Genomic DNA, 21,395 nt, shown 5'->3' with positions numbered 1-21,395 from the left:
CAGTGAAGCAGGTCTGCAGTTGTCTGTCTTTCTCTCCCCCTCTTTGTCTTCCCCTCCTCTCTCCGTTTCTCTCTGTCCTATCCAACAACAATGCTATCATAACAACAATAATAATTACAACAATTAAAAAAAACAAGAGCAACAAAAGGGAATAAATAAATATATTAAAAATATGTATAATAATAGGAAAGCCTCCAACAGAAGGGATGGGATATAGAACTCTGGTGGTGGGAACTGTGTGGAATTATATCCCTCTTGTCCTATGTTCTTGTCAATCATTATTAAATCCATAAAAATAGATAAGCTTTTAATTTTTATTTATAAAAAGGAAACACTGACAAAACCATAGGATAAGAGGAGTACAACGCTACACAATTCCCACCACCAGAACTCCATATCCTATCCCCTCCCTGATAGCTTTCCTATTCTTAAATTTTAAAAAGAATTGGGGCCATATACAACTCCATAGAAATCTTCCCATTATCTTATTCATTCATTTAACATCTACCAGCTGCAGAAGATATACAGGCTGTTTTCCTAGGTGCTAGAAAATGCAAATCTCAATAAATACCTACATAGCTTTGACTAATTCACAATCTTCTGAATGAAATGTGTACATACATGCCCATGTATGCATACACACACAGAACAGTTACATACTTGAATAATTAACAGTGACACTCCCCAAACCCTGATGTCAGTAAACTGTCATTGAGACAGACAGTTTATATTCACATCTTATACATGTATGGTCTTTGCTGGTGCTTCTCACTAAATTTGCAAACAGTTCTCTACTACTCATATATCCTCCTTTGTTTTTCTGCACACCACTTCTTTTGTTTACTGTTTGTCCTTCTGTCAAGAGGTAAGTTCCACATCATCATAAGCCCTCCTGTGAGACTTTCTAGAACCTTGCCCTCACACTACAGCAGCAATGGTAGGAACTGCCCCACTCTCTGAAGGGAGGCTGGGTCATCCTACTCCAGGAAGACTGGTCCTGAAATGAGTGCAGCCTAGAATGTTCCTATCTGTGACCATGGAATGCGAACTCAGACTGACAGAGAGTCAGACATTATACAGGCTTCTGTGCTAATAAATGTGACAGGTAATGGCATTCATATACTTTCCTCATGTTTGGGAACTACTCTCTCCTCTAATCCAACTGTCTAGCCCTATTCTCAACTCTGACACCATCTTCCCAGACGATATTTTTAGTCTAACTGCAAGTTAGCTATCAAGTTCAGGCAAAAATTATTAAAGTCATGGGCCCCTTGGAACCTAACTAAAGTGGACTTCCTACCTTCTTCCCACCTGAAGAACCCTAATTTTATTTCCTCTATTCCTACCTTTAGGTTCCTGTTTATTAAAGAATTTGTGCTGCTATATATCTTACTACCTTTACTACCAAGTTACAGACTCTACAATGATGCCATCCTGACTCCCCTGGACAGATGACCTTACCTATGTGTCTGGAAGTCTATGTGTACTAAGCCCTATCCCACTAGGGAAAAATATAAACAGGATGGGGGATATGAATTGACCTACCAGCATCCGTGTCCAGCAGAGAAACAATTACAGAAGCCAGAACGTCCACCTACTGCAACCCCATAAAGAATTTTGGTCCATACTCCCAGAGGGTTAAAGAAAAGGGAAGTTTCCAGTGGAGGGGGTGGGCCACAGAACCCTGGTGGTGGGAAGTGTATTGAAATATACCTGTTACCTTACAATCAGGTAAGATATTATTAAATCACTAATATAAATTAAGTTCCAGGCTTCATTTTGTTCGGAATAAACCCCTGCATCCATAAACCAACTTGTAATAATCACTCACTAGTTATTTATTGAATAAATGAAGTGCATGAAATCTTACAGGCGGTTTCAGATGAATAATGGTTAATTATCACAGAAGACAAAAGTCCTAAAATTGTCATGAAGCCTCAAGGAACATTCTTCTCAGCTGTCTTTAACGTTTATTTAAAATTCCACAAGCAGTAGGCACTTCCCACATTTCTCTCTGCTAAATTTCTTATTGAGTCTTGAAATTGTTGAGCAGATTAAAGGATTCCTTTGGCACTTTTTTGCTTAAAGTTTGCAGAGCGAAAATTCCATGTCTCTGTAACTATTACTGGGACAGATTAGAAATAATTTAGAACTGAATTGGATTTGCCATTCTGTGAGCTTTTCTTATCTACCAGGGCTAATAGCAGACACCTCGCTCCTTACAATAGACCAGAAGCAAGTCTCATTATCTGTTTTATACAGATTGAAAACTGAGGGTCAGATAGGCAGAAAAGCTGATACTCACTGCTCTATAAATACTGACTTGAGTGAATAGTGTTTTGTATCCCATAATTTTGGAAACTTAGAAATTATATAGAGAGGGTCAGTGTGAAATAGTGGAGAGAGCACAAGTTTTGGATTCAAACATATCTAGGTCTGAATTTTAAGTTCTTCAGAGTAACTCCTTGACCCTGACATATTACTTCATCTTCCTAAGCTACTTGAATAATGTGAAGTTGTAGCCATGAGAGAAATGATCTGTGAACACTACTGAAAGTGTCAATCGCCCTGGGTTTACACTCCAAGTCCTTCTGATCAACACATCTTTCTGGGCCAGGTATATTCAACAGTTCCCCATTCAACTGTGGAAATCATCAATGAGAAAAAGGTCTAATCCGTCTTCTCCGGGTTGATGAGAACCTCAATTTTGCTGCCTTGGGGCCACAAAAGGCTTGTGCAACCAGTTTTCTTTTGTGACATAATTTGAATGACAAAAATATGTTACTTGTTACATAAAATAGAGTTTTTCCTCACTTGAATACATTTGCACATAAGTTTCCTCAGCAGAGCCTTCCATTCAGTTCATTTATAAATGCAATTATTGAAATGCAAAAGTGCATGAGAATGTTAAGAACATCCCATGGTTCTTTATTTGAAAGGCTATGGTTATATAAAATATTCAACTAGCATTAGATATCATTTGTGGTCCAAGTGGTGGTGCAGTGGATAAAGCACTGGACTCTGAAGCATGAGGTCCCGAGTTCAATCCCCAGCAGCACATCTACCAGAGTGATGTTTACTTCTTTCACTTTCTGCCTTTCTTCTTCATGAATAAAATATAATCTTAGTGTTGAAGTTCAGCTTTCTGAAGTTAGCTTATCATTCTCAGTCTTCTGATTTGGAGAGTTCTCAGTTTATTTGCTGGCTTCTTAATGTAAACCAACTTCATTCCTTACACAAACCCCACAGTCAACATGTTGCTTATTAGTGAACAGAATATGTTAAGGTGCCACTTAAAGGTTTTGCATCTGTGCTCAGGAGACTTTGATGTTTTCGTCACCTCTTTGCTTTGGAAGCGGGCTAACAATGCTGATTGAGTAGACTGACTTAAGAGTATTCCCTTTTTTTTCAAGTTTCCTGAAAACAATTTACATAAAATTCACAATTTTCCTCCACTAATGTTTAGGAAGTTACACAAGTTAATCAATACTGGACCTGGGATTTTCTCAGGTAAATTTTAACAAAACAACATTTTGTTTTCTATTCCCTTAATATTCTACTCAATATCTATTTCTGTAAGGAAACTGACACTGTGCCTTTGAAGAAATTAGTTCTTTTCATCTCAGTTACCAACATAAAGTTGCTTGTAATATAGTTTTTTCATCATAAGTATCTGTAGAAGCTATAGTGACGCCACCTCTTTCTTTCTTAATGTTCATTTATGTCTTTTCTCTCTGATCAATCTGGCTGGAGGATGGTAAATTTCACTGGCTATTCTCAAAGAACAAGCTTTTGGATTCTTTATTGTATTTTTATTTCCTATTTCATTGATACCATCTCTGATCTTTGTTTTTTGTTTTTTTATCATTTACTTTAGGCTTATATTACACATTCTGTTCCTAAGTAAAGTTGAAGTAGAGGTTTATTATTTTGTGACAATTACTAACACAAGAGTAAAGACTGTTCTTGTTTATTTTGTTTCTTTTACCAGAGCACTGCTCAGCTTTGTCTTAGGTTGAAACTGAGGACTGAACCTGGAATCTTTGGTGCCTGAAGCACGTAAGGCATTCTAAATGTCCCCAGAATAAGTGTTTTCAGCCCTAGAAGCTACTTGTCAGAGGATGTGGAAAAACCATGACAGTGGACAGACAGAGCTGAACAGGGAGAAATCTCTGGGAGACATGAAGAAGCGTACGTTGTCTCTTCCCTTCTTGAGAAGCTGCCTAGAAAAGGCTGGACTAAATTAGTTGTTTCCATGACTACGCCATTCTTTGGCAGTAATCTCAAAGATTTATTAGCACATTTCCAATTAAATCGCATAATTCCTGCTTTGGGTAGAAAGACCGTGTCACCAGTCTGCAGTGCTGGGACAGAGGCCCCCACCAATGACCCTGTGAGCCAGGCACCTTGCAACTACTCCGCGCCAGGAGGTTCAAGTGAACTGCAGAAGATAGATCCTGACAACCTGACAACCTTGAAAAGTTACAGAATTTCACAGGTTTGGACTAACTGACACCTTTATTCCACTCCCTGCCTGTGAGGGTACAATGTCTCTCACCTGGGAAGATAGAAACTGGAGACCTACCCGTGTGACCTCAGAAGCAAAGGTTAGGAGAAGAAATATGCCCACTGCCTGCTAGCTCTGGGGTGGTTAACATGAGGCTGCAGCAGGGGCTGCAATGCCCAGGGAGTCTTATCTAAGCTTCTCCAACAGTTCTCTCTGTCCTGGAACCTTACAGTACTAATCTTGTTTTGTATTGTTTCAAGCCTCTGTGCCTTTGCCCCCTCTGATGCGATCTGCTACCTGTGCCCTAGCCCCACTGGTGAACACAAACGCTAGAGTGACAGGGTGTCTGCACAGTGAGCATTGACAGTGAGCTCCCAGTGACACCAACAACCTCTCTTACCACATGAAGCCACATGGAAAAGACCTTCCCCCCCTGAAATCTGGCTCCCAACCAATTGGGTTCACTGGTATGACTTCTAGCCACCAGAATCAGTTTGTTGCTCTACCGTGACATGCTTCAGACAATACCCTAATATCCTTGCCCTGCACCTGCCCTTGTCCTCCCCCAAGCAACCCTAGGACTAAAAGTCCTAGTCCCACTGACTCAGCCATCTTGGGCAACCATCTGATGAGCCTACCATCCAAAGGCTTCACTAACTTGAACTTCCAGATTATAACCAGTCTCCCAAAGGTGAACCTGAACAGGCTTACTTGCAAAGTCACAGTTGGGAAGCCTTATCTGTGTTACAATCATAGTTATTCTGACCTTTGGCCTCTCAGGCCACATGAGCTCTGGACAGCCAGAGCTTGTCCAAGGCAGGACAGTCTTTCGATCTCTAGACAGGCAACTTCTCTCTGATCACTACGCCCCAGGGCATCTCTGCAACAAAAGCCACATATCACTTGCAGATTTCCTTTAGTTTCTTTGGCCTTTAGGAGCCAACAAGGAGAAGATGCCATGAGTCAAGAAAAGGTTATGGAATATCTGTACTGACTATAACTATATCATAAAACATTTCATAAGTGAAGAGGAAAGGCCTTTTTTTTTTTACTTGTTGGTTTCTTTTAAGACTTTATTATTAATGAGAAAGATAGAAGGAGAGAGAGATAAAGAGCCAGACATCACTCTGGTATATGTGCTGCTGGGGACTGAACTCAGGACCTCATGCTTTAGAATCTAATGCCTTATCAACTGCACCACCTCCCAGACCACACTAGTTGGTTTCTTAAAACAATCTTTTTTTAACCCAAAGGTATTTAATTTAGTTCAAAGGAAACAGATTCTTTATAATGGCTGCCTCAATTTAAAAATATTTTCAAATGTGGCAACTTTTCTACATTAATCACTTTCTATGTCAGGTAATGTCAAGTAAGTGCTTTACATCTATTATTTAATTATAACAACTTAATGAAAGTATTTCATTATTTTTATTATTTATTTATTTATTTATTTATGCCCCCAGGGTTATTGCATGGGACTCAGCCTGCACTACGAATCCACTGCTCCTGGAGGCCTTTTTTCAGAAAAGCCTTTTTTAGTTTGATCACTGCACTCCTTGATTTAGCCCACAAACCCCCAGCATTAGCAGGGGACAGTCAGCAAGACTAAATCACAATGCCCTCATGCCTCATTGAAACTGCTTCCCCAAAACATCCCCCAGGATGAAAAATACCAAACATTCCACAAGCAAGATTCTATTATTGAATACACAATCACCTTTTAAAAAAATATTTATTTATTCCCTTTTGTTGCCTTTGTTGTTGTATTGTTGTATTTATTATTGATGTCGTTGTTGTTGGCTAGGACAGAGAGAAATGGAGAGAGGAGGGGAAGACAGAGAGAGGGAGAGAAAGACACCTGCAGACCTGCTTCACTGCTTGTGAAGTGATCCCCCTGCAGGTGGGGAGCCAGGGGCTCCAACCAGGATCCTTACGCCGGTCCTTGCACTTTGCATTATAATCACCTTTTTTTACTTTCTGAAAAATGCACAAAACTTTGTGTTTAAGCAGCCTCTCCAGGCTTCATGAAGCCAGGCTCTAGGAAGGCCTGTGCTCTACAGCACCCACTCACCTTCACATGGCTCAGGTCCCCGGTCCTGCTGCCCTCTGGTGGGTTCGCAGGCTTGCTCTCCACACGAGGTCGGACCACCTGTCGAAAGGGACTGCACAGTGGAAAGCCACTCACACTGATCCCATCTGGAACAGAAGAAAGGGGAACAGTATAGTCAAATAACTTTTGCATCCCAAAAGAAACTGATCTAATTAAAAATAGTCAGTTCTAAGTTTGATGGAGGTGCCTGTCAATTTTGAAGAAACACTTGTTAGGAACACAACCATGAAGTTAATGTTTAAATGACTTAAGGCAGAGAAAGAATAAACTCAAAATACAATTCCAGATGATGGCAACATTACGACTGCTTTATCACTAAAAGTTCTAACAGGAGGTGGACAGAGCAGCAGACAGTAACATCAACACCTGAATACAATTGAGAAAGCTGCCAATACTTCCTCAATCACACAGCCAACAGGCAGGCTGGTGAGTTCACCCCTCATGGCCCCAAGTCCTCTGTAATGTGTCAGGGCTTGTGCAAAAGAGAAGGGGGACAGGGTGGGGCACCTAGGGAAAGGGCAACAGAGAACCCAAACACATCAGTGAACCTACAGTGGGAATCATTGTGTACCATGTCTGGCAAGTAGCTCAATATGGGAGGGATAATGTCCACTTTGAAAGCAGATGAAAGCAAAGAGCCCACAGGGAGAGCTGTGTCCCCTAGGAATCCAGAACAGATACATGGGCATCTGCCAGGACAAAGTGTTCAGGTGAGAAAGAAAAGGCACAGGCATAACTGAAATTGAGCAAAATGCAGAAACTAAAAGAGGAAAGCAAAGGTTCAAATAAGTGTAGGAAGAAGAGTCCTGCTGTTGCATTTTAGTTAACAAACACAAGAAAAAGAGTGCTGTGTGGAATCAGAAAAGGTTCTTCCACCTACAGTTCCATGCAAGTTGATTTCACATAACGACAAGCAAAGTATCAAGCTCAGATCACCTTCATATCCCATGAAAAGGTAACAGGCAGTAAAGAAAGTATACAAATACTTATATATGTACACATACATATACACACATAATTATCTCCATCTCCTAAAGAGACTCTGACAATGACCAACACAGTATAGAAAGAATCTCTAGTACCTAGACCATGATCTTGAAACACTACTCGCTATTAAAAGGAGCCAGAATAATAGGAAATGGGTAAAATGAACTTGAAACATCCTGTTATCTCAAATATCAAGAAGAGTAACAAAAACAGCCAGTGTGCATTAAAAGTCTTTGCTACCAACTTGAAGGAATTCCCACTGTTTATACACAGGACAATTTGAACTTGAGAATGTGTAGAAATTAAGATTGATACTCAAAAAATATGGCATAAATGGCTCCAAATATTTAATGCATATTTAAAAACATTTAAACCATATGTTGTTCATAGTAATATTTTTTTAGAAAAACTAAATGAGCACCTGTGTAGGATAAAAATCAATTAATTTCCTGGAAAATAGTAAATAAAATAATCAAGCATTTAAACAAGATTTCTTCTAGATATTGTAACATTGTACAATCAGATAATACATGAGGCAAAAAAAAATCTCTTTACAAAAATTATTCTAATAAAGAAATAATAAAGTTGGAACAATATTTATACTACCCTTCCCAGAGTAATTTCCAACCACTACTAAAATTTGAGGCTACCCTATTCTTTATTAAGAGTGGTAAAATAGATTTAAACGAATGGGTAAGACTGACCTACTTTACCTAGAGATTTAAAAAAGGAATCACAGGGAGTCGGGCGGTAGCGCAGCAGGTTAAGCGCACGTGGCGCCAAGTGCAAGGACCGGCATGAGGATCCCAGTTTGAGCCCTAGCTCCCCATCTGCAGGGGAGTCGCTTCACAGGCAGTGAAGCAGGTCTGCAGGTGTCTGTCTTTCTCTCCCCCTCTCTGTCTTCCCCTCCTCTCTCCATTTCTCTCTGTCCTATCCAACAATGACATCAATAACAATAATAATAGCTACAACAAAGGCAACAAAAGGGAATAAATAAATATTTTTTAAAATTTTTAAAAAGAAATCACAGTCTTCACTTGGTAGTAAATAAACATGGCAATAAAGAGGAGCGACCTCTTAGCATTTCAGACGCAATACACTGCACTGTAGGGCTTGTCAGCCACCTTTGGGCAGTTTAATATCACCTTTGCATCATCTAGAATGTTTTTAATATACTTTAAATGTTTATTCAGTAGTGTGTTATAAATTACACTGTAATGAAATAGAGGAAATAAATTGTACTGTTGGGTCCACAATAAGTACTTACAAATGCATAGATGAGAAAACTATGTTGAGAAAACTGTTGTCAGAAATATAACATTTTTCTATGCAAAACTGTGTCATAACTTTTCCAATAATCCAACAGCAAAGTACACACCAACTAACTGCCAGAATGAGACTAATGCAGGTAAGTGATCTGACATGAGAATCTTGAAGTTGAGCTGCTGCCATTTTCCATAATTCAAGCTCTCAGGTATCCTACAACACTGACTCATCAGAGAGCTAGTCAGAAACCCAAGTGGATAGTGGTCTGGGAGGTGGCACAGTGGACATAGCACTGAATTTACAAGCATGAGGTCCCAAGTTCAATCCCCAGCAGCTCATGTACCAGAGTGACATCTGGTTCTTTCTCTCTGCCTATCTTCTTAATGAATGAATGAATAAAACATTTTTTTTAAAAAAAAGAAACCCAAGTGACGAGCAAAAAAGTAGGGCACTAGATAAGAAATAGTTATAGTATAAAAATAAGGCTCCTGGCTCCTTTGGGGTAAAGGAGGAACACATGAGGGCTTACTCAGATAACAGCTTCTAGATTTTGATTAAGTTGCTACGTATGATATAACCTTATGATAACTTACTGAGCTACACTTTTTTATCTAGTCATTTTGTTGGGAACTTAAGGGTTTACAGTACAAGTGTTGACATATTTACTACACATTGGTTTTATGTAGCTTTCATACCCCTCTGTTTCATAGTAACATATGTAACAATGTAATTCCAGAAGCCGGTAGACAGTGCAGCAAGTAGACTGTATGCTAAACCATAATGTGAGAGACCCTGGATTCCAGCCCTACAACCACACAGACCACCACAAGTGGCACCAACTAAGCTCCAGGTATGGTGGAGCACTGCTAAGGTATCTCTATTCTTTCTTTCTATCTCTTTCTTTGTGTTTGTGTGTGTGTGTGTGTGTGTGTGTGTGTGTGTGTGTGTGAGAGAGAGAGAGAGAGAGAGACAGACAGACAGACAGACAGACAGACAGACAGAGAGAGATTCCTCCCCATCTCAAATAAAAAAAAAGTTTGGGGAGCCTAGCAGTATTTCACATGTTTAAGACTTGGGGTTCATTCTCTAGTACTGCCAAAAAATAAAAAATGTGGGAGAAGAGTGTGTGTACACATACACATGTACACATACATGCATACACAATTCCACTGCTAATTCATAAGTTGTAAATGATTTTTCAACTCAGCAGGCGGATTCACATTTGAGTGTGTCTGACCTTTTTACTGCTCCGGTTCACTTCTTCATTTGCAAACATGTCTATTTAAATTAACAAATGTGAGGAACGAGATCCCTTAAGTATCTAATCCTGGGAACTATTTTCTCACTAACTAAAGAGAATTCATGATTCATGATTTACTTAACCACATATAATTTCATCATTTTCAGGAACATAAAGAGCTGAGCTATTTTCAAGTAGTTGTGGTCTGTTTTTTTCTTTTTCTTTTCTTTCTTTCTTTTTTTTATTTTTTTTTTGCTTCCAGGGTTATCACCGGGGCTTGGTGCCTGCACTACGAATCCACTGCTCCTGGATGCTATTTTTTTCCTTCTTGTTGCCCTTGCTGTTTATCATTGTTGTTGTTATTGCTGTCATTGTTGTTGGCTAGGACAGAGAGAAATGAAGAGATGGGGAAGACAGAGAGAGGGAAAGAAAGACAGACACCTGCAGACCTGCTTCACTACTTGTGAAGCAACCCCATGCAGGTGGGGCGCGGAGGGCTCGAACCAGGATCTTTGTGTCGGTCCTTGGGCTTCGCACCATGTGCATTTAACCTGCTGCACTACCGCCTGGCCCCTGTGGTCTGTTAACTAAGCTGCTGGCCTGTAGGAGAAGCACACCTAGTAAGTATGTCGAGTCTGCCAGACTTACAGCACTAAACCAGGACAAGAACAAACAAGCAGAGGCAATCTGTGCAAGAACTGAAAGTTAACAATCATTTTGGCTTACGACATATGGAAACAGGCATAAGAGAAGGTGCATATAGTACAGAGTAAAGCTGCTTAAGACAGACATATCATAAGGGATGTTGCAGCTGGTAGACCTGCCCCCATTTTTTTTCTATTTATTTTTTGATAAAGAGTGAGAGGCAGAGAGAAAGAGAGAGAAAGAGAGTAAGGTAGATGTGCTACACTGCTCTGCTGCTCATAAAGCTTCCCTCCTACAGGTGGGGGAGCAGGAGTTTGAATCTCCGTCCTCGTGCACGGTAATATGTGTGCCACCACCCAGCCCCTGAGTTTCCCCCCACTTTAAGAAGAACAACAAACAACCCCACCACTCCAGTCCTGTTCATAGTAACAACTGAATAGGCACAATGTAAATTCCATAGATTCTTCTCATAATAATAGCAGACTGGACAATTCACACTACCAGTCACTGAAAACAACTAGAAACCCCATAGAAAATTCACAGCACTGGAGAACTAACATGGCAGTGAAGAATGATATTGGCAAGGTCTAGCAGGAGAAGGAAGTACAGAGGCATGAGTCTGGCACTAAACTTCCTGTGGAGAGGCTTGAAGACTCCAGAAAAAAACAGATTCAGTGGAGTCTTTGAGGGGCTGGGTGGTGGCAGATCTGGTCGAACGCACGTTACAATGTACAAGGACCTGGGTTCCAGGTCCTGGTCCCCACCTGAAGGGGGAAAGCTTTGCAAGTGATGAAGCAGTGTTGCAAGTGTCTCTCTACCTCTCTATCACACACCCTTCCACTCCTCTCAATTTCTGGCTGCCGCTATCCAATAAATAAAGATTAATTTTTATTATTTATTTATTTGTTGCCCTTGTTTTTCATTGTTGTTGTAGTTATTGTTGTTGTTATTGATGTCATCATTGTTTGATAGGACAGAGAGAAATGGAGAGAGGAGGGGAAGACAAAGAGGGGTAGAGAAAGATAAGACACCTGAGACCTGCTTCACCACCTGTGAAGCGACTCCCCTGCAGGTGGGGAGCTGGGGGCTCGAACTGGGATCCTTACGCCAGACCTTGCACTTTGCACCATGTGCACTTAACCCGCTGTGCTACCGCCCAACTCCCAGATTAAATTTTTTTAATAAAAAAGGGTCTTTGATTTACTTGATATATGCAAGAACTATATCAGATAACATCTTATCCCCCAAGAGGAGTGGACAGAAATCCCAGAAGCTTTGGTGAGTGTCCCCAAAAGGTGGCACACTACAGGAGAGAGGAACTGCAAATAATTTCACCTTCACTGGCACCAAAGCACTGAATCACGTCAGTGCCTATAACTATACCTGGACAATTCATCTGCCCAAAGCTCCTCCTAGTCAACCCTTACTGTGCTATTTGTTGTCTGCAATTCTCTTCCCTCTGACAACCATCTTCACATATCCTAGGATCCCAAGTTCTTTATCTCAGTCCAAATACACCCTCTTTCATACCCCCCACCATAGTCACCCTAGATGAAAGAAGATGTTCCTCCTTCTGATGCCCGAGACCTGTCTACCCTGCGACCTGTACAGGGCATCAGCCTTGTATCCAGGAAGACAAGCTGCATGGCAGGGATGTGGCCAGAGAGTAGCAGATGAACCAGGGGCCTGAATCCTAACCTTACAGCTGCATGACCTTTACCAAGTCTCTTCATCTCTTTGAACTTCAAACATCTCACTCCTAAAATGGAAACAGTGAGAATATATGAATTGCAGCATTACCTGGGAGAATCGGTGAGTTACTTACTACATATAAAATGTTTATTACAACCCCTAATGCCTGAACAATCATGTACTAAGTGTGCCTAAATAAAACCTCGACAAAATGAGCAGCTGTTACTACAACTTAGGTATGTGACTTGCAACCCTTCAAAGAAAAAAAAAAATGAGTTTTTGAGATTTTGAAATCTGTGCTCAAAGAGGAGGCACATTTCAGGTGTTGTATGTTTCCTTTCAAGCCCAGAAGAAAAAAAATGCTAAGAATGCCCTTCTGTAGCTTCTTTAAAGAACAGTGATTTCTGCCCTCTAATCCAAAGGAGGCATGAATTATAAAAGGGGACAGGAGGTCACCAGCTCAGGTGGGATGCAGAAGCCAGTCTCTGGAAAGCAAGTCCAGAGCCCATACATGGATGGGGCTAGAGGGCAGCAGGGGCAGCCAAGTGGATGGAAGATGAGAGAATCAGTATACTGAGTAAGGACATGCACAGGGACACCTGCAAAGAAAAAGCACTCCAGCTGGGATGGGGGAGGGAGAAAATCCCGGCCAAACCCCCCCTCCCAGCCCCCCACCAATCCTTCTGCCAACACAGGCTACCACAAATAGAACCAATAACAGATTGGGATGGCAATTAATAGGAAGGCAGGACAAAAAAAGTTACAGATGAATGCAGCCTTGTAGGACGACCAGATTTGAGGGGATTTTACGGACAGAGGGTGTTTAAGAATGGTTTGAGTCTGGTAGAGCATCATGAATCAAAGTGAGCACTTAGCGTTTCATAGTTTCTGTTTATAGCACTCGATTTTTCTATGAAGAGCATCTCTGTGGGCAATTCAGAAATTCAGTTTTGTATGTGAAAATAACGATTCTCCTGTGAATTCAGCTATTATCACAACCATGGTGACACCTGGGAGAAGTGATAGCAGAAACCAGGACTTGTTCAGCAAAAAGAAAATCTGCAGCCTGGATAAGCACAGAGCATCATAAGGTGGGTATCAGAGCACTCACATGGGCTTGGACATACTCTCTTTATTTTAAGATTTTATTTTTAAAGATCTTATTTATTTATTAATGAGAAAGACAGAAGGAAAGAGAGAAAGAACCAGACATCACTCTGATACATATGGTGCCGGGGACTGAACTTGAGACCTCATAATTGAGGGTCCAATGCTTTATCCACCACTCCATCTCCCAGACAACTATTTATTTTATTTTAATGATAGAGGGAAAGATACATATGAGAAAGCGAGAGAGAAGAGAGAGAGAGAGAGAGAGAGAGAGAAAGATACCAGAGCACTACTCAGCTCTAGCTGATGGTGGTGCTGGGAATCGAACCTGGGATCTCAGGGCTTCAGACATGAGGGTCTTTTTGCATAAGCATTACACTGTCTCCCCAACCTGGAACATACTCTCTAATGCCCCCTGCACCCTGCAAGGGAGGGGTGGACTTGTCAATTTTGTCGCTGAGGACGCTGAGGTTCTGAGATTGATGACAAGCAGTAAAATCACATGGCTCATCAGAAGCAGAGGATTAACTGGAACTCAGGACTCACTACCCAGGAAGACTGGAGCAGTCAGACACAGCTCAGTCTAACAAGCTTCCACAAAAGTACACCAGCCATGCTGGCCTACAGCTCACCATTCACAGTCCTGCATGCCATGTAGCCCACTGAAGCTATTTACAAGGCCCTCCAGTGATAGGGCTACTCAAGGAATATGTTTATTTTTGCATGGTTTTAAAGGACACTAATGCTTAAGGCTCACTATAGACATTTTTCTTCCTCTCTTGCAACAGGTTTGTGAAATGAGCTGGAATAAAATACACTTACAAAGGCAAAAGGAGACAACAATTTCCCAGTGGGAGTTGGCTAGAATATGCTGTCCCAGGTAGAATGTATTTTGAAGGTTCTTTCTCATTTATTCATGAAAGCCATGGGAGCCATAAAAGCCAATTTGGTTATCATAAAATACCCTCAAGAAAGCCAAAGCAGTCAAAGTATTTGGCCAGAAATGAACCCAATTACCATTCTTAATTTCCATAGAGAAGGTAGCAGGCTCATTCATTCAGAAACATTAGGGATTTGCTTAAGATCAAAAAATTACCCAGGCAGGAACAGGGTCCTTCAGAAACTGTTCCTACAGAAGCAATCCCCATTTTCCTTGCAACCTCACAGATGCTGGCCCCTCTCACCCTGCGCCATGATGGGTCCTCATTTTGGTTTCCTTTCTGCTCTAAAATTAAGAGCCACAGTTTATATGGCTGCCTAGTAACCGCCTCAGAGCAGCCCAGGGCCACAAGAGCTTTACTGTAAAATTCCCAACTAGTGCAACATGCTAGTGCATTTGCATTTGGTTTTCACCAACCTGTGCTAACACTCACTCTGTATTCTCAATCCAAATACTGTCCTAACTATCTTGAAAACTCCAGTTTCTGGACTCTACTTTCTCTCTACCCACTACTGCTTACACATCCACTCTGCCTTCTCCAGTCCTATTGGGTTGTCAGAAAAGTCAGGACATATTTTGGTCTCTAGACTAGAGGCAATGAAACTTTCTCTGTCAAGTATCAGACTGTAAATATTTGAGGCAGTAATCAAACACATGGTATTGGCATTAAAAAAAGAAGAAGAAGACATACAGATAAATGGGACAGAAATGAGAGCCCAGAAACCCATAGTTAAGAGCGTGAGATCACCTCACTCCTGTAAGAATGGCATACATCAAAAAGGACAGCAGCAACAAATGCTGGAGAGGATGTGGGGACAGAGGAATCCTTTTACATTGCTGGTGGGTATGTAAATTGGTACAGCCTCTGTGGAGAGCAGTCTGGAAAACTCTCAGAAGGCTAGACATGGACCTTCCATATGATCCAGTAATTCCTCTCCTGGGGTTATACCCCAAGGACTCCATAACACCCAACCAAAAAGAGGTGTGTACTCCTATGTTCATAGCAGCACAATTCATAATAGCTAAAACCTGGAAGCAACCCAGGTGCCCAGCAACAGATGAGTGGCTGAGAAAGCTGTGGTATATATACATAATGAAATACTATGCAGCTATCAAGAACAATGAACCCACCTTCTCTGACCCATCTTGGACAGAGCTAGAAGGAATTATGTTAAGGGAGCTAAGTCAGAAAGATAAAGATGAGTATGGGATGATCCCACTCATCAACAGAAGTTGAGTAAGAAGATCTGCAAGGGAAACTAAAAGCAGGACTTGATCAAATTGTAAGTAGGGCACCAAAGTAAAAACGACTGTGGTGAGGGGTAGACATGTAGCTTCCTGGGCCAGTGGGGGGTGGGAGTGGGTGGGAGGGATAGGTCACAGTCTTTTGGTGGTGGGAATGGTGTTTATGTACCCTCCTAGCAAAATGTAGACATATAAATCAGTAGTTAACTAATATGAGAGAGGGAAAATCAGCTGTATGTCTCAAAGTTTCTCAAAACACAAACTGAATCTTTTTAATATATAGGCTGTGTATTTGATATGTGGACTCTCTCAAAAGCCTAGACCAAGTAGATCAGAAGCATCCAATAGCACAGCTATATACAAGATACTGGGTACTGTACAGCAAACCCTAACAAAAGGACTTTTCAAAGTTAACCCAATTACCAAATAATGTGATGATAACATTAACTATCGATTGTCTTTTTGAACCCTAAGACAGCAGGAACCTCACATCTCCACTATAGAGCCTCTACTTCCCCCAGTCCTGGAACCCTTGGATAGGGCCCACTTTCCCGTATGCCTCACCCAATCCATACCAAATAATAATGCATCCGCCGATCACAACCTAACCAATGCAACAATTGCCACCTCAACATGCTTCACTTTAGACTGTGTCCAGAGACTTCACGTGTGGAATGACAACCCTTCAGCTTCATTACTCGGGTGAGACCTTTCCTTTTATAGTACACTCTAATTTCATCTCAGGTGGTTCACGTTCTAACAAAGTCCCAAAACCTAGATATACACCAGTTTCTGTGAGAGAGAGCTTATGTTCACACGTATCCATAAACTACTGCAAAATATATACCTGAAAGCAGAAGTACACTAGAGTTTGCAGTGAGTACCTGCAACACTTCCTTTCCACTATTCCAAGCTTTGGGTCCATGACTGCTCAACAATTTGTTTGGCTTCGTATGTTAACTCTCTTTTCAATCACCAGGTTCCAGATGCCACCAGGATGCTGGCCAGGCTTCCCTGGATTGAAGACCCCACCAATGTGTCCTCAAGCTCCGCTTCCCCAGAGACACACCCTACTAGGGAAGGAGAGAGGCAGACTGGGAGTATGGACTGAACAGTCAACACCCATGTTCAGCGGGGAAGCAATTACAGAAGCCAGACCTTCTACCTTCTGCAACCCTCAATGACCCTGGGTCCATGCTCCCAGAGGGATAGAGAGTGGGAAAGCTATCAGGGGAGGGGGTGGGTTGTGGAGATTGGGTGGTGGGAATTGTGTGGAGTTGTACCCCTCCTACCTTATGGTTTTGTTCATTAATCCTTTCTTAAATAAAAAATTTAAAAAAAAAGAGCGTAAGATAATAAGAACAATCTCTTAAATGGTGTTGGAAAAACTGGGCAGTTACATGCAGAAAGATAAAAACTATATCACTGTCTTCCACCATACATAAAAATTAATTCAAGGGGGTGCCAGGCAGTGGCACATCTGGTCGAGCACACACATTATAGTGCTTGGGGAACCAGGTTAAAGCCCCTGGTCCCCATCTACAGGGGGGAAGCTTCACATGGGGTAAAACGGTGCTATAAGTGTGTGTGTGTGTGTGTGTGTGTGTGTCCCCTAAACTCTCAATTTCTCTGTCTCTACCAGAAATAAATTTAAGATGTTTTTTTAAAAACAGAAAAAAGTTTAATTCAAGGGCTGGAGAAAGAGTATAATGGTTATGCAAATAGTGTTCATACCTTAGGCTCTAAGGTCCTATGGTTCAATTTCCAGCACTACCATAAGCCAGAGCTGAGAAGTGGTCTAGTAAATGTAAAAGTTAAAAAGGAATAATTCAAATGGGTTGACTTGAATGTATAATCTGCAATGGAAAAGATATGAGACAATACTATCAGTACAGTCCTCAAAATAGGCCTCAGAAATGTCTTTGGAGATTCAGTACAAATGGCAATAAAGCAAAAACAAGTAAACAGGACTACTTCAAATCAGAAAAGTTCTGCCTAATGAAAGAATCTATCATTTAAAAAGGCAACCTATGGAACAGGAAAAGATATTTGTAAATCACAAATGAAATAAAAAGCTAATACCCAAAATAAGCATAAAATTCAACAACAAAAGTCAAACTACCTGATTTAAAAAAGAAATGGACAATATATCTGAATGGACTATTTAAAAAGACATACAGATGGCCAGTGAGCATATGAAAAGATGCTCATTATCTCTTACTGGGAAATGCAAATCAGAACATCAGTGGGCTATCACCTCACACCCGGAAGAATAGCTGCTATCCAAAAGTCACCAAACAATAAGTGTTGGCAAAGATGTAGAGAAAATAAGACCTTTTAAAGCTATTTGTGGGGAAGTAAACTGGTGCAGCGTCTATGGAAAACAATATGAAGATCCAAAAAAAAAAAATTAACAGAAATGTTGTACAATCCACCTGAGGAAAAGAATTACTAATCCCTGCCCCACTAGTGAAAGAGAAAAAGGCAGGCTGGGAGTATGGATCGACCTGTCAACGCCCATGTTCAGTGGGGAAGCAATTACAGAAGCCAGACCTTCCACCTTCTGCATCCCATAATGACCCTGGATTCATGCTCCCAACAGGATAAAGAATAGGAAAGCTATCAGGGGAGGAGATGGGATATGGAGTTCTAATGGTGGGAACTGTGTGGAGTTGTACCCCTCTTATCCTATGGTTTTTTCAGTGTTTCCTTTTTATACATAAAAAAATTTTTTAAAAGAATTACTATTTCAAATAAGCACATGCACCTCCATGTTCATCTGTTGTTTTCGCCGGGCTGGCTTCACGGGCGGGACGACCAGGGACTCATGGTTGAGCTGTAGGCAGTATCTCTTTATTCATGCAGGGCGCAGCACAATCTAAGCTAAGCTAAGCTAAACTAAAACTAAAACGAACAATGTTGTCTTTATATATACTTCTCAAGTAGGGTGTGAACAGGATGTGACATAGAGAGGGTGGAGAGAAAAGTGACTGGTGAAAATCAGAGTGTGACAAGGAGAGGATCAGGGTGTGACAAGGAGAGGGGGCGGAGCAGGCAAGAATTCTATCACTGAACCACCAATGCCCTGGAGGGAGGGTGGTGCTTGTTAACAGCGATTATGTAAATAGAATGAAGTGGTTATGTAAATAGAATAGTGTTAAGCAGGGGGGATTTAAACCAAATGAAACAGAAGGGGTTTTTAAAGCATACCAACATTCATCACAGTGTTATTCACAATAACTGAGAGTTGGAAGCAAAGCAAGCTAGGTGGCGATACATAAAGATGACTTGGTATCTATATAAGATGGAATGTTACTCAGCTATTTTAAAAAGAGAGGCTAAGGAGGTCACTTAGTGATAGAGAATATGCTTTGCACGTATGAAACCAAGGGTTAAATCCTTGATATCACATTAGAAGAAAATAACAGCAAACAGAACATAATAAATGGTGAAGTGGTATACTAATCACACACATACACACACACTATTTTTAAGTGTACATGATGCTTACAGGAGCATTCTTTAGAAAGCCAAAGACTGAAAACAATTCAACTGTCCATCAACTGATGAGTGGATAATAAAAACGGTCTCTCCATATAACAGTACATAATTCAACCATGAAAACAAATGAAGTCCTAACATACAACAACAGCATGGGTAGGCCCAGAGAAGATGATGTTGAGTGGAAGGAGAGTCACAAGAACCACATACTGTGTAACTGCATTTACATGAAATAAATAAAATGGGCATAGGGGCCGGGCAGTGGCACACCAGGTTAAATGCACATAATACAAAGTGCAAGGATCTGGATTTGAGCCCCCAGCTCCCCACCTGCGGGGGGGGGGGGTTGCTTCACGGGAGATGAAGCATTCTGCTGGTGTCTGTTTTTCTCTCTCCCTATTTTCCCCTTCTCTCTCAATTTCTCTGTCTTATCTAAAAAATAAAAAATGGCCACAGGAGCAGTGGATTCATAGTACAAGCACCAAGCCCCAGCAATAACCCTGGAGGCAAAAAAATAAAATAAAATAAAATAAAATGGACATGCACAGAGACAGAAAGATGTATGTACCTGGGAGGTATGGGGTGGAGAATGATTGGTAAGAAGAACAGGGCTTCTCTCTGGACAATGAGAGTGCTCTAAACTTAGATAGTGATGCTTGTCCAATTCTGAATATACTAAATCCCACTGAATCAAGCATTGTAAATGGGTAAATTGATGGTATAACAATTACATCAAGCACCGGGCAGTAACATTACCAAGCACAAAATCCAGCCTCAAGCCTCCAATCTTTACCTGCAGTGGGGGGTTGGGGAGAGGGAGGTTAAGTGGTGAAAGTGTTACAGGTGTCTCTCCTCCTATTTCTGTCTCTATCACAAAAACAGAGAAATAGTAACACAACCATCAGGAACGCTAGCATCATGCAGACACTAAGCCCTATAGAAATAATCCTGGTGGAAAAAAAAATACTTCTCACCAAAGATTTTAAGTAAAATGGTAACACAATTTCCTTCAGTTAAAACATATTCGGGAGGAGAAAAGACTAAAGGCAAAAGAGAGATTATATCCAAATGAACAGCAATCAGACCAACAGCTAACCTCCTGCCAGCAAAGGAAGTTGTCAGACAAAATTCATCTGCAAAGTATTGTTGAAAATTTATCTGCTTAAAAATCATTTCACAGAAGCACTATTTTCTGAGAATGATGACACCATAAAGACATGTCAGGACAAAAACTGAGAAAACTTGGCCCCAATACATCTTCACTAAAGAAACTCTGAAACATACTCAGGAAGAAAAAAAATTATCTCTGAAGAAAGGTCAGAGATGTAGGGAAGTAAATTGTTGACTAATCATGAACAAAGGCTGGAGTAGTGCAGATGAAGAGTTGGAGGGTCTCCGTTTTGTAGGTAGCTAGTAGGCCTACTTCAGTTCTATTCCAAAGGGCCCGTGACTACACTAGTTTGTTTCCCCTGAGCCTGACATCTGATATGCAGGTGGATCCAAGCTATTGTCTGGGAAGATGGTATCATGGCTGGAAAAAGGACCAATAAGTGGCCCAGAGCAGTGAAGCCCCAGCAACAACAACAAGAAAAAAAGAGTACTCCCCAACTTGAAGCTCTTGATCGCTTGGTTCAAAGCTCACATTTTGCTAGCTCAACGCCCCTGTTATGCACACGGCCCTTTCACCTGCTGCTGATTGATGTAGTCGTGACCCCTTGCACCTGAGACTGATGAATGTAATGTCTGCACCTGATGCTGATGGGTGTAATGTATAAAGGCTGTTGGAAAAGGCGATAAAAGGAGGAAGTTAGCGAGTGGAGGTGGAGCGGTCTCTCTCCTGGACCCGTGCGCTTTTCCTCTGCGTGCTAAGGCCCTCACTTTCCAGAACTTCTCTTTAGCCAGCGAGCCTGATGTTTGGCCTGTCTTTCATTCCTGACGTACAGTATTTCAGAGTATAGCTTTATATCTTTACATATGTATAGAAAACTTACTACACCCACAAAAGTTGTAGTGTCATCTCACTACTAGAATGACTCCTGTCCATTTTTTTCTCCAATTTCTTTCCCCACTCCCTCTGGTGACCACCTAAGGAAGGAAGGTTGTTTGTCTATTTTAGTGCTGGTGTTCTCATGGTATGCTAAACATGCACTCT

General features: G+C 41.2%; 1 protein-coding gene across 5 annotated transcripts in view; it reads right to left on the bottom strand.

Moving 5' to 3' along the window:
* The window catches only part of TRAPPC9 (trafficking protein particle complex subunit 9), a 633,394-nt gene that overhangs the window by 399,789 nt on the left and 212,210 nt on the right, over nt 1–21,395 (bottom strand). For all 5 annotated transcript variants that reach the window (XM_060195954.1, XM_060195953.1, XM_060195955.1 and 2 more), the window contains one exon: nt 6,579–6,703. In XM_060195954.1, coding sequence (XP_060051937.1) covers nt 6,579–6,703 — 125 coding nt within the window. The remainder of the gene's footprint in view (nt 1–6,578; nt 6,704–21,395) is intronic.

The sequence above is a fragment of the Erinaceus europaeus genome, chromosome 8, assembly GCF_950295315.1.
Source record: "Erinaceus europaeus chromosome 8, mEriEur2.1, whole genome shotgun sequence".
Lineage (NCBI taxonomy): Eukaryota > Metazoa > Chordata > Mammalia > Eulipotyphla > Erinaceidae > Erinaceus > Erinaceus europaeus.
Note: the sequence above shows the minus strand (reverse complement) of the source record. Positions and strands in the feature narration are given on the sequence as shown.